At 32.7% G+C, this 13,475-nt stretch overlaps 2 protein-coding genes across 3 annotated transcripts; both read right to left on the bottom strand.

Moving 5' to 3' along the window:
- Window positions 1–62: 62 nt before the first annotated feature.
- Window positions 63–6,928, bottom strand: LOC144569773 (1-acyl-sn-glycerol-3-phosphate acyltransferase-like). The gene is given in 7 exon segments (XM_078320244.1): window positions 63–367; window positions 732–824; window positions 880–978; window positions 1,317–1,496; window positions 5,991–6,047; window positions 6,050–6,275; window positions 6,921–6,928. Coding segments are annotated over 7 exon segments (915 nt in total). The 3' UTR covers window positions 63–115.
- A 400-nt stretch (window positions 6,929–7,328) lies between these two features.
- On the bottom strand, window positions 7,329–10,884 carry LOC144569788 (Rho GTPase-activating protein). Of its 2 annotated transcripts, XM_078320263.1 has the most exons (6): window positions 10,352–10,884; window positions 9,127–9,775; window positions 8,705–8,849; window positions 8,211–8,273; window positions 8,017–8,102; window positions 7,329–7,548 (listed from the first exon to the last, which is right to left on the bottom strand). In XM_078320263.1, exons 1-5 carry the CDS (start codon window positions 10,755–10,757, stop codon window positions 8,034–8,036), a joined length of 1,332 nt encoding a protein of 443 aa, XP_078176389.1. In that variant the 5' UTR covers window positions 10,758–10,884; the 3' UTR covers window positions 7,329–7,548; window positions 8,017–8,033. The 2 variants fall into 2 exon arrangements, with proteins under 2 accessions (XP_078176389.1, XP_078176388.1); XM_078320262.1 differs by lacking the exon at window positions 7,329–7,548 and having other exon boundaries at window positions 7,912–8,102.
- Window positions 10,885–13,475: the final 2,591 nt, after the last annotated feature.

The following is a 13,475-nucleotide window of genomic DNA, read 5'->3' as shown; positions in this document are numbered from 1 at the left end:
CGGAAGCGAAACACTAATATATATTACAATAAAGCATAACAAGCTATTGAATATGTACATTGAAAAAAAATATGTATAAACATTTCTTTTTACAAATCAGTTTTCTTTGCTACCTCTATTTTGTTCCATCAGAAACCAGTGCCTTCTGAGACTCGGGTAGGTTTTCCTCGTATATATTATGTACCATCTCTACATATTCACTAAGCCTATCTTCTACCCAGTCATCAGTTTTTATAGGTGGTAGAAATTTCACTGTGAGTGGGGCCGGCCTGACACGCAAGCTGTTCTTTCTCCATGCTAGATGAGTTCCAGTTAATACCATTGGTACGATTGGCAATTTCGATTGCAGGGCTATATGCACAAAACCCTGCACATGCATTGTATACTCTTATGTCAAAAGATATTTTAACTAAGAAATGGAAAAGGTGCAGTATAATCAAATAATTTCAAGACCGGTACGTGTATATTTATGTATTTTAACAAAAGTATGGCTTGCTCAAATTAAATGTTTACAACTAAATAAAGGTAAACAAGGTACAATTACAGACAAAAAATGTAAAAATAAATATTGTACTCAACAAAATAATCTGATTGATAATTTAATGCCTTTGGAGCACATCAAATTAAAATTATCATTCTTATTTTTCTTTTATTGCATGTAGTAACTTCTAATGATTATTCAGTTTATCTATTAACTTCTTATTGCTCGTAGAATTTGAAGGATTATTTACCTTTTTAAAAGGAAGTAACCTTCCTGATTTAGATCTGGTGCCTTCCGGAAAGATTATTAACGACAATTCCTTCCTGACTATTACATGAGCAACCTGGAAATCTCGTCGAGCATTTTAATTAGCTACAATTATAAAAATTACAACATACCAAAATTATTAGCTGTTAATATCAGATTACAATTCCTCTTTTATAGACTTGATGGTTTGCCAACACGTAAAGCTGACCGAAAAGCGGGTACCATATAATCTGAAAATTTACTGGTAGATATTTTCAGTTTGCCCAAATCCAAGTTGTTAAGTGTGCCTACTTGAGAAAAAAATGACTACAGTGCAAAAATTAACACTAAAAAGTAAAAACTAAAATCCAGATAAACTGTACCTGTAGTGTACCCAAAATGACTATGTTTGGCCTCATGTTTTTACTCTTCTTTGTTGTACCAGCTCACTGCACTAGTGTACCGGAACAAGTACATACCAGTTGTGAGTTACCGAAGTCGCAACTCCAGAATGGAAAGCAAACAACAAATGGAGATCAGGAGTTGTGGGGAGTTTTTCCAAAGAAGTGATATATACTATTATACTAACCTCCTTTTTAGCTATACCAACGGTACCAGTTGGATTAAATCACATGACAAGAAATATATCAAGGGGTGATGCATGGTTGCATATATAAATTCCTCTTGTTTTTGAAAATTCCATCCCTTCTATTTTTATCGGGTTACCTAGTATCCACATCTGCATCACAAAATAGATAAAAACATATTTCTATTGAGAGGAAATGAGATAGCAAGAATCTACTTGATTACACTAGAAGAGCTAATTTTATATATGCAAGTGTGTATGTGTTTTTGGAAAACAAAATAACTGTTCAAATTTCCAAGTAAAGAACCATGATTTCCAGAATTTACAAGATCATCTCACAACAAACATAAGCACTAGACCGGAGCCTGAAAATAAGGAAAATGACAACATTGCCCTTAATCTACATAAAAAAGTTCTTCCATGCAATTACCTACCTCTTGTCCCTTCTCTTATCTTCCTAAAGTGCTTTCTAAGGTAATTAAGTTGTCCAAGAAAAATGAGCAATTCTAGAATCAATATATAACTCAGGTATAACATCTCATTTAGGAACCGCAGATTTAGTGCATTGACACGATAAGTTGAATTTTTGAAAATAATATTTAAAAGATGTTGGATGTACCGGACCATTTTAATAAAAAAAATAGAACAATTATATTACTCCCCCCCATTCCATCCCCCCACCATCCCCCCACTCTATCTCTCTCCAAATTAGTTTGATCTCATTTCGATCTCGTTCGTATTTCTCACGATTTATGAAAAATTTTGCGAATCTAAAATCACGAACGTTTTCTACGTAATTTTCTCTTTCAAATGAGATCCATGATGACATACTTTCGGACAACTCGTTACAGAAGTATTTATCCCTCATCATACAAGTATTTATATCTATACAGACATATGAAAATATTACTATCAATTATTATAAGTATTTATACTGACATATGAAAGTATTAATATCATGTATTATAAGTATTTATACTGACATATGAAAGTATTAATATCATGTATTATAAGTATTTATACTGACATATGAAAGTATTACTATCAATTATTATAAGTATTTATACTGACATATGAAAGTATTAATATCAATTATTATAAGTATTTATACTGACATATGAAAGTATTAATATCATGTATTATAAGTTTTTATACTGATATATGAAAGTATTAATATCATGTATTATAAGTATTATATGCAAAAAAATACTTTCAAGTATAGATATAAATACTTACACGATGAGGGATAAATACTTCTGTAACGACTTGCTCGAAAGTATGTCATCATGGATCTCATTTGAAAGAGAAAATTACGTAGAAAACGTTCGTGGTTTTAGATTCGCAAAATTTTTCATAGATTGTGAGAAATGTGGACGAGATTGAAATGAGATAAAAAAACCCACCTCTAAAAACGTGCATGGTCCCCCCATGTGATTTGAGATTCCCCCCACCCTCCATGAAAAAAATGTGCATGGTCCCTTAAATACTTTCGTACTTAGAGATAAATACTTTCGTTCTTAGAGATAAATACTTCTGTACGTAAGTATTAATACCTTATGAAAAAAAAAATGACAGCTGGAGTTTTTTGGCATTTTGTGCGGGGTTAATTGCGGGATGGAAGGTGCGGGGTTAATTATCAGCCTCCAAAAAAATAACATCTCTAAATCATTTAGGATAGGAGCTAATTAATGAGTCTGAGTGCGGCCTTGTCGCAAATACAAATAACAGTGTAGGCTTTTGCACCAAAGAAATAAGTTTGTCCACTAAATTAAATTTCCTTCTTTGTTAAATCAAAACTTTTTTTTTTTTTTTTTGAGGAAAGGCCAGTGGGCTTGAATTTCATTACATAAAAGTGTTCCGAATTTTTTATTAATAGAAATAAAATAAAATAAATATCGAAATTTGAGAGCACTGTTGATTATTTTCGAAAAATAGGTAGGACGGATTTTGTTAACCCGTCCCACCGGACGGGTCTAATTAACCCGTCCTGATTCCCTCCTTAATCACTTAACTTAATCAAATTCATTCGCGCAAAAAAAGAAAAAAAAAAAACCCGGACGGTACTACACAACCCGTCCCGGGTAAAAAAAAAGAAAAAAAAAAAAAGAAAGAAAATCCGGACGGGTTAAGTAACCCCGTCCATAATTTCAAAAATTTCAAAGATTATATTATATTATATTATATTATTTTTTATTTTTTATATTAGATTAGATTATATTATGATTTTATATATATTATATTTTTTTGTTTTTTATATTATATTATTATATTAATATACTTATATATATATATATATTATATTATGAATAGAACTAGTTTAGTTGTGCTTAAGTTCACCAAAGTGTTTGGTGAGTTTAACTCCAAAACTTATTAAATCGGTTTCAAATGACGAATCCAAACCGTTAGAACCTGCCTATCTTGCGAGTGATGCGTCTACATGTGAAAATTTTAAACATTTGAATTAATTTAGTATAAAGTCAATCGGTCAAGATTAAAAGATTAATAAATTAATTTTAGTGCATTTATTTTTTGAACGTTTTTTTACCGCTTGACTTTATACTAAATTAATTCGAACGTTTAAAATTTTCACATGTAGATGCATCACTCGCAAGATGGGCAGGTTCTAACAGTTTGGATTCGTCATTTGAAACCGATTTAATAAGTTTTGGAGTTAAACTCACCAAACACTTTGGTAAACTTAAGCACAACTAAACTAGTTCTATTCATAATATAATATATATATATATATAAGTATATTAATATAATAATATATATATATAAGTATATTAATATAATAATATATATATATAAGTATATTAATATAATAATATATATATATAAGTATATTAATATAATAATATAATATAAAAAACAAAAAAATATAATATATATAAAATCATAATATAATCTAATCTAATATAAAAAATAAAAAATAATATAATATAATATAATAATATAATATAATATAATCTTTGAAATTTTTGAAATTCTGGACGGGCTTACTTAACCCGTCCGACAATTTTTTTTTTTTTTGACCCGGGACGGGTTGTGTAGTACCGTCCGGGTTTTTTTCTTTCTTTTTTTGCGCGAATGAATTTGATTAAGTTAAGTGATTAAGGAGGGAATCGGGACGGGTTAATTAGACCCGTCCGGTGGGACGGGTTAATTAGACCCGTCCGGTGGGACGGGTTGACACAACCCATCCTATCTATTTTTCGAAAATAATCAACAGTGCTCTCGAATTTCGATATTTTATTTATTTTATTTCTATTAATAAAAAATTCGGTAAAAGTGTTTGTTACAACAAGGCCTAGACGCCTAGTCATACAAAATTGGCTAAAAAAACTAATAGCATTGACTTGGTGAAAGCGACCAGTCAAGAGTCACGTGTAGAGAAGAGGAGGCACATTCTTTTTTAAATATATCTTTAAATTATACTTCCAAATATAAAAAATTGTAAAATATGTTTGAAGTTGAAAATAATTATGTTATGCTTCATTGCACAGAATTTTCTTTTTATCCCAGTTATGTTAATACACCTCTCTTCTCTCCAACTAACAAACAACTCAGTAGCTTCTCCATTTCTCAATTTCCTCCCACATCTTTCTCTTCTTCATTATTATTATTATTGTTATTGTTATTATTATTGTTATTATTTTTTAATAACAATAGAAAAATCCACCGATTTTTATTAAAAGCAAATATTATTAAATATCCGTACCTGAAAGTAGTACCTACATCTAGTACAGTACTACTATTATTAGTTTATTACTATTACAATTACTAATAAATTTCTTTATTACTTTAGACAGCCAGGTGTCCCAAATGAACCTTCTACTCAATATATGGGGTAGTTAGGTTATGATTGGTGACACGGTCAAATAAGTGATGATACCCTATCAAAATTCATCTTAAAAATAAAAGGATGAAATTCATTGAAAATATATATTAATTTGATAATTTAAAAGTAAAAAAATAATTTGTAATTTTTAAATCCGAATTTTTAAATAAATTTTATATGATGCACATGAAAATTTACAAGTCTTTTGTACAAATTTTTTTGTTCATGACTTGAAACTAACAACAATTTTTGTATAAAGATCTTTGATGAAATATTAATAAGACTCAAATTGTATGAAACTTTATACACAGGTTCTATAAGTAAGAAAATAAAAACACTAGAAACATTTGAGATACGGCTTTGGGAGGTGATGCTGCTCATTCATGACACGAGTCTGATTTTCTATTTGGATTTTTTTTTAATAAAAATTGAAAGTCAAGCTATTCAATTATTTATTATTTATAAAAGATTATTTATTTGAATTTTGAACTTGTAATCTCCAACAGAAAGTATTATTTTTGTCACTAAATTAAATATTAAATATTGATTCTTAACACATAACAAATGGGAATCGAATTCAGGACCTCTAGAATAGAGATCAACATTACAAATTTTGTGTACTAAATAGAAACATATTATATGTAGCAGTTACCTAGAGGCGATGTACAAACTTTTGTAATATACAATATAACCTTTATGCAAATGGTGCGTGAAAAAGTGGTTTAAAACAGAGTGTAGCTAAACTAATAGGTTGAATAGAGTAACACTAAACACCGCTTGTAAACAGAAAGTAAGAACCAAACATAAGCATAGAAAAACGAAGATATACCAGTTACATGGCCATATAAGTTCCCCTGTTTAATTCTCTCGTAAGGCCATGGAAGGAGGCAAGGAGCAAGATCATTATCACAGTCCAGATAAAAGTCGTTACCATCATACACAGGAAACAAACCACGATTCTGACTACACTCACTGCCACTGTGACCCACCTGTCATCACAGTCCTCAGATCCCACTATCTCACGGGATTCTCCACGTGGATAATCCTCATTGGCGCCTGTCCTCCTTTTTTCGTTGATCGGCACCTGAGAGCTGGTTTCTGATTGGTGTGATATAATTCCCCTTAAAAGGAATGTCGTGATAGGTGTAGCGAGCTAGCGGTTAAAAAATAATCTTTTGTATGAAAATGAACCCAAAATTATATTTTTGTGACTTTCGGTTGGATTTCATTTCTAGCCTATTCATATTTCATATTGTTATTGTTGTTGTTGCATGTTTCATATTGTTCAAGGCAAAGAAGATTTTTTTTTTTAGGGTTAGTGGAAAATTCGAAGAAATGGTTGTTGCAGTTATGGTTGTCAATGAAACTCTTTTAACTGTTTATCTGATCTATATTGTATTCAATAAGACAGGTATGAATAAGATTCTTTTTCATTAAGTTAATATATATGTATGAATAAGATTTTTTTTTTTTATTAACTTATCGGATAAGATATGAATAATTGATAAATATTAAAATAGATATGATATTTTTTAAGGTAAATTTTGATAGAGATTACTAAACTTCGTCCGTTGTCACAAATTGGCCATTGAAGTTTGATTTATCCCTCTAAAATCATTCAATATTTTATTTGTTTTAATGAAGTCACTCTATGACTTTTTCATTGAAAAATCAAAATACTAACTGAAATGTGTAGAAAAATAATTATGCTCTTCGGTAAATATTAAACATATCTGGGTCTTTACAACAACTACAATCGACTATACCTGACCATCTTGTGTATAATTTTTTTTTTTTTCTAAGAATGACCCGGGAATCATTTCTTATAAGCTACATTTAATGACACGCAGAGCTGATGATGATTTTGTATATCAATTTCTTTTTTCTAAGAATGAACTGTGCCTGTGAATCATTCCTTGTAAGTTACATTTAGGTTCTGTTCGGCACACTGATGGGAATGAGTATGGACATAGATAAAATGAAAATTTGAACTGTTTTTTACTGTTTACGTAGGAAAAAAAAATTCAATTGAAAATTCCGAAATTCAAGATGATGACGATCTGCTCTTTTCTGTAGAGAATAGCAGTACTTGTTAATTCTAAATCCTTTTTGTAAAACAAATGACCGTCCATTCAGTCTAATAAACCTAGCTGCAAATTTTTCTCTCGAGGGTATTGTTCTAAGATCGTTGCACGAAATCTTACAGAAAAAATCATTGTTTGCACCGTTAGGACAATCAAGTTTTTACTAACAATTCGGCAACCATTTCAAAGAAATGAAAAATAAGGTTTGGAAGGTAACACGAAAATTGAGAATTTAAATTCTAAATTGACCTATGTAACAATGCTTGACACAGTAGCCTACCCATTTCGTTTCTTCATAACTGGCCTCCACCTACGCAAACAAAAATTCAAAACAGAAGTTGGATAGCTTCTTCACCTAAGCAAACATATTTGCAATATATAGTACAACAGTTGCTGAGACCAAAAAAGAAAAAGAAACACACTGGCACGCGGTTCATTGAGAATTGAGCTCATACTTGCACTAGAATAGAGCATATGTTTCCTTTCCTTTTTTTATTACTCATGTAACTTTCTTCTAGTTTGCAATAATGATAGTTTTTTTTTTTTTGAAAGAGAAACATGAGGGTCAAGCCCTCAAATTCCATTAATACTCATACCAGTGGTATGATTAAGAGTTTTGTACACAATAATGATAGTTTTTGTAAAATACAGCACCACATTTAGCTAAGAACACTAGCATGGTAGATTGATTTGCACATGGGTAATTGATATGATGTTCTTAGCATAATACACCATGACATAACAAAAAATACTTTCAAATCAAGATTTTTCCAATTACCATTTTATCAATGACTATTATTGTTTCCCTTTCTTTCTGTTACCAGATCCTCGCTTCTTTGCCTTGCGGTACTTTGCCCCACTCTCCTAAAATAAGCACACCATGAGAATAGATTGAATATTTCACATAGTAGTACATTACTTTTATGTATAAAAATGCTTAAAATTAACATATGGTCTAAATTCATATATTACCCTTCGATATTGTCTATATGCAAGCTGGCCAGTCATCTCTTTCCCATCTTTTGTCACATAAATCTGAAGTAATAATTCAAAACACAAACTATAAGATAAGATATTGGCACAGTTTACCAGATGTTAATTCCAGCATAATTTTAATTAATTTCTGGTCTTTACAGCAAATTTCAGATGTTTGCACAACAATGACCATTTCAAGGGCCTTTTTAAAATAATGTCAATTGTTAAAACCAAGTAAAACGAAAGACAAAGGATTGATGACCCAAATGATTCATAATCAGCTCCTACAAGCATGCAAACCAAAATCTAAACTTATTCTTCTTGACATTAGCTTAATCTCGGCTTTACGGATAAAGAGGCAGGAAATGTATTTACAAACTCACCACAACCATATTTGGAAGTTACTTGGTATATATGAGACATTAAGTGCTATAACAGTACCTGGGCAACTAGCAAAGAATAATGCCATATAGATGCTTTCTTTTATTTACCTTTTTACCATCCTGTGTGACCCATTGACCAGCATTATTACCACAAGCTTGGACTCTTCTTTTACCAACATCTGTCGGAGAATCTTTCTGCCGTGCATTCTTTGACCTTCTGGATTTAGCACTCTCCTTTGGATCAGTTTGTCTCCTATCAAAGTACCAATAATTTCAGATTTTATAGACAAAAGTCACTAAATACTTTCTTCACATAAATTTGCACTCCAAACAGTCATTTTGACAAATTAACAACTAAATTAAATCTAACTTACATTGATCTAAAGCGGTTAGTTAGAAGCGTAAAATTCATTTATTCAAACAAATAACAGGTTATATAGTATTGGAAGGTATTACAAAGCACCCTTTGATAACTACAGATTACGTTATATTGAGGAACAAAAATTAGTAGTGAGTGGAGGAACGCTCACGTGTAATCAAAGTTTCCTCTTCCATTCTGTGCATCAGCCCTGCCATTTACGATTCCAATAGGTGTAAAATGAAGCAACCTTTCTTTCACTAGAGTGCTTATCCTTGCATCATTATGATAAAAGTACTTGTAACAAGGAAGCCCCTTATTAGAAAATTCACTGGATGAGCCCTCTTTAGGCAAAATATCTTCAAAGTCTTTGGTGAATTCAACCGGGTCAAAGACCCTAGAACTGCAAACACTAGTACCAGGCTCATCCATCTTCTGAGGGGCATTGAAGCCATTCTCCGACCTGAAATAGTCTTTGCAAAACTCATCCAAAGCTGGTGTGGTCATGTTTGTTTTTTCCTTCTGCTTCTTACCCATCTTTGCTTCATTTTTCTTTTGGTCAAAACCAAAATCAGAATAGTTATCGGAATCAGAATCAGTATCTAGTACGTGAATTTTTCTAAGCGGGCTGATGGTTAGTTTTGGCAACAGCTTTGTTCTGTCGCTTTTCTCTAGATTTGACAGGGTGGAAGAAACTGAATTCGGTGCCATATTTTTGGTTTTCATTTTGGTTGTTGATTGGCTTGTCAAAACACCTTGATTCCGTAGTGAAACTTTTGAGCTGCTGGAAGCATCTCTGGTTGCACTTCTCCTGTATCCATCTGATAGAAAAATAATTAATGTGATATGTGAACCAAAAAAAGAGCAAAAATTATCCCTTATCTATATACGGTACCCTCTGAGAGAACAATGTGGATGGTTCTATTATAGGACCAAAAAATTCAATATCAGAATCAGGTACCATTTCTTATTTAATGATTTCAGATTGCTTTATTTAAGCAGGGTCATTTTTATACTTTATAGCCTGAATTGGTGTTGGGGAATCAAATACTTCATGATTTTGTCATGAAATCCATATTTTGAAATTTTCTCTCTTTAGTTGTTTCCTTCAATGCTACATCAAAGTCTATTTTAGAGCCTAATTGAAACTAGAATTTCAACCAAGAAAAGACCTCAGAACTCATACAGTACCCCGCTGGTACCCTTTTCCATGACATCAGTGCAGGTAAGAGTCCAAATTGTAACTCATACCAAAAGGCAACGAAATACAATTTGCATTACCTATTTACTAATGCAAGTTCATTATACGGCAAAAGTCTACTCTAACGTTAAGATTTTCTGAAAAAACAAAGCAATTAATCCCAAATGGAAGCTGTAAAACCAGAGCGGACACTAACCTTGAATTTGGGGCTCCTCTTGAGAAGAAAACTCTTCTATCTCATCAACCGGACTAGAGAAAGTCCCTGATCCATCAACCCCTCCACCTGTCTGATTAGATTTGTTCTTCGGCAAATAAAACCTAGGAGGCGTCTCAATGTCAGTGGTAGAAGAAACAGTAGAGCTGCCTCTTCTCAAGCGTTTAAATGGTCGAGGTTCTTCAGGATCGAGATCCGGATCTGGTGCTCTTACCTGATCAAAATCGAGCCCCTCTTCCTCCAGAAACAGATCGAAAGAAGGAAAATTGGATTCTTGCTGTGGCACTGTAGGTAGTCGCTTGTCTATATGATTATCTTCGCGATTTGGTTCTTGTTCCTCATCGGAACTCAAACCGAGGCCCAGAGAGAAGGAAGGAAAATCATCCATTGCAGAGGGATGAGAGGGAAAGCGATTGGGAAGAACCGAAGAAGTGTTGTTTCGAATTGTGTTTTGTACTCACTTGGATCCCGCCATTTTCTTTTTTCGCGATTGCTCCCGCTTCTGTTCTTTTATTTCCGATAATGAGATGAGGGCTGGCCGGATGAGTGCGCATCCCCTGAGATATCTCATAGTCTGCGTGACCTACGTGTCCGGTGCCTATTCGGGGATAGCGCGGGGGCCAGTATTGTTTTAGCTATAAGATTCGTGCAGAACGTATTTGAACCGTTAAGATATTCCAAAAAGTCACGAAAAATATGAGATATCTCAGAGGATGCGAATTCTGGCCGGATGGGGTTGGCGAGTCCGCATTCTCTGAAGTAACTCAAAATTTTGAGTTTGTATCCGGACCGTACGATCAGAAATTCGGGTCAATCCGGCACGTGGTCAAATGCACGGCGGCTTTAATATTCGTATCAAATCAGATTGGACGCTCGAACCGAAACTCAAAATTTGGGTTACTCGAGGGATCCGAATTCGGGTTTTAGCATAGAACTTGCAACGCTCTAGCCTAATTGCAATCCTTTAGGGCGTGTTCGGTTGTCAGGCGGGAACGGAAATGAATTTGAATTCAGGTTCAATTTGAATGGTCAAAACACTATTTGCGTGGGAAAAAAAATTAATTCTGACACAGTAGCACGCAGAACAAATCCTCAGAAAACCGTGGAATGAGCCCAAATTTTATTCACGTTCGCTGCTAATTCAATTGCAGTAACAACGCTACTATAAAGGATAGAGAATCATTAGAGATACATTAGTAATAAAATTTAATTGAATAGGTTTTATAATACAATTAAAAATTAAGTTACAAGATTAAAAATAATAAAATAAATTACATAAAATATTTGAGATGGATTGTATATTGATTTACGTGCAATTAAGGCGGAGCCAGCATAAAACAGGGATACACAGTTGCTTACTTCTTGAAAAAAAAAATCAATAGAACTCAGTAGAAAAACAGACCTTGTGCATACTCCTGAAAACTGAATTTTTCTATTCCTGGCCAACCCATACTTCATTTCTTCTTCGCTTACCTTATTTATTTTTGCGATCCACATCAACTTTTTATCCACTCTTACTCAAAACCCGATCTAGTTCCCACCTTAATATCAATTCATAACCAATTGATTAACTTTTTAGTTTGAAAATGAAAAACCAATTGACAAGTTGAAAATGAGGAGCTTATAGATACGGGAGACCAAAAAAAGGCGAGTGTGTTTCGCAAGAGTTTGTCAATTCTAGCTTTCCCTTTTTATTTATTTAGGGTCGCAGTATTAGTTGCTGACAGTTAACCCTAGATTGATACCCATACAAATATGCTTGCGAGTTGGATATCAATTTATGTAATTGTTTTTTTGTCGTTGCTTCACTTCTTAGTTAAACCTCGACGTGAATTGCAGCTTAAATACACAAAGCTTCAGGATTTGAGTGTTGATAATGTTGGAATCCTGGTACCAGAAATTATGATAATCCTTGTTTATGTCTAGCTTAAATATGTACTTACAATGGTTCAAATTGAAACACAACAGTGGAAATTTACAATGGTTCAAATCGAATCAGGATGTAATGGTGTCATATTCATTCAAATGCAAAAGGCGAAGGGGAGCCCAGGTCCTGGAAAATAGTTCAACATATGATGAATTCGGGCTATACAACAAAAAAATACATGTCAAGGTTATATATCTATATATAGTCTGTCAATAAAGTTTTGGTACTTGAGTTTTTGGTGCTTTACCGAAAGTTCTCCTAAAATTTCAGCAGACTCAAAATAACATTTGTTGATTAGAAAGTTTGATAAATTGAGGTACTTCTCATCTTTTATTTTTGGCGATTTAAAGTTCAAGAAGATATGGAAGTTGCACTCAGAAAATGAGGTATATCACTGGTCAGATTATTTTGTATAATTTTATACCATATCATATGTTAGTAGTCTACTGGTTCAATTTTAATGCCAACTCTGTCTAGGAAGAACATTTTTTAGTGTTATTTTTCATTTTTTATTGGTTTTGGTTTGTGTTTATTTGAGGTTTTTAATTAAATAGACATACTTTTAAGCTCTAATTTTTTATACTATCTGGAGCTAATGTTAGGGCATTGGCATCTGGTACTGTGGTGTTGTTCTATTATAAAGTTGTTTCTTTGTTGTCGTAAATTACATTCATCCTGAGAGTGCTGCTAGTTGAGATTGTTTGTTATGCATCTGAAGAGGAAATTACAAAAGCATTTTTCAGAGGATTCGTTCTCTACCAAGAAGGTAATTCAACTTTTTACTGTTAAAACTTACATACAAAAATTTGTGTGGGGAAAAACGAAAAAGGTTTTGAAGAGCGAACAGAACAAAAATTTGGAAGAGGCGAAGAGACGAGAAGGAAAGAAGGGAAGAATGGAAGTAATATGAGGGAGGGAAAATTTTGATGTGGATGGGTTCTACAAGAACATTTTGTCAAGAAATTTAATGAGAGAGTATTTTATTTGAAATTTTTCAAAAGTGGGGCAATTTGTAAAATTCCCTCCATTTAGGGCATGTTCGGCAGACGGACGGAAATAGGAATAAAAATGAGATTGCAAAATTTTTTAACTAAATTTTATTGTTCACGTGGAAAAAAAAAATTCAGTCTGAATGGATTTTTTTTTTCCCACGTAAACAGTAAAATCCGAACATGACCT

This window comes from Carex rostrata, chromosome 18, assembly GCF_964058835.1.
Source record: "Carex rostrata chromosome 18, lpCarRost1.2, whole genome shotgun sequence".
Lineage (NCBI taxonomy): Eukaryota > Viridiplantae > Streptophyta > Magnoliopsida > Poales > Cyperaceae > Carex > Carex rostrata.
Note: the sequence above shows the minus strand (reverse complement) of the source record. Positions and strands in the feature narration are given on the sequence as shown.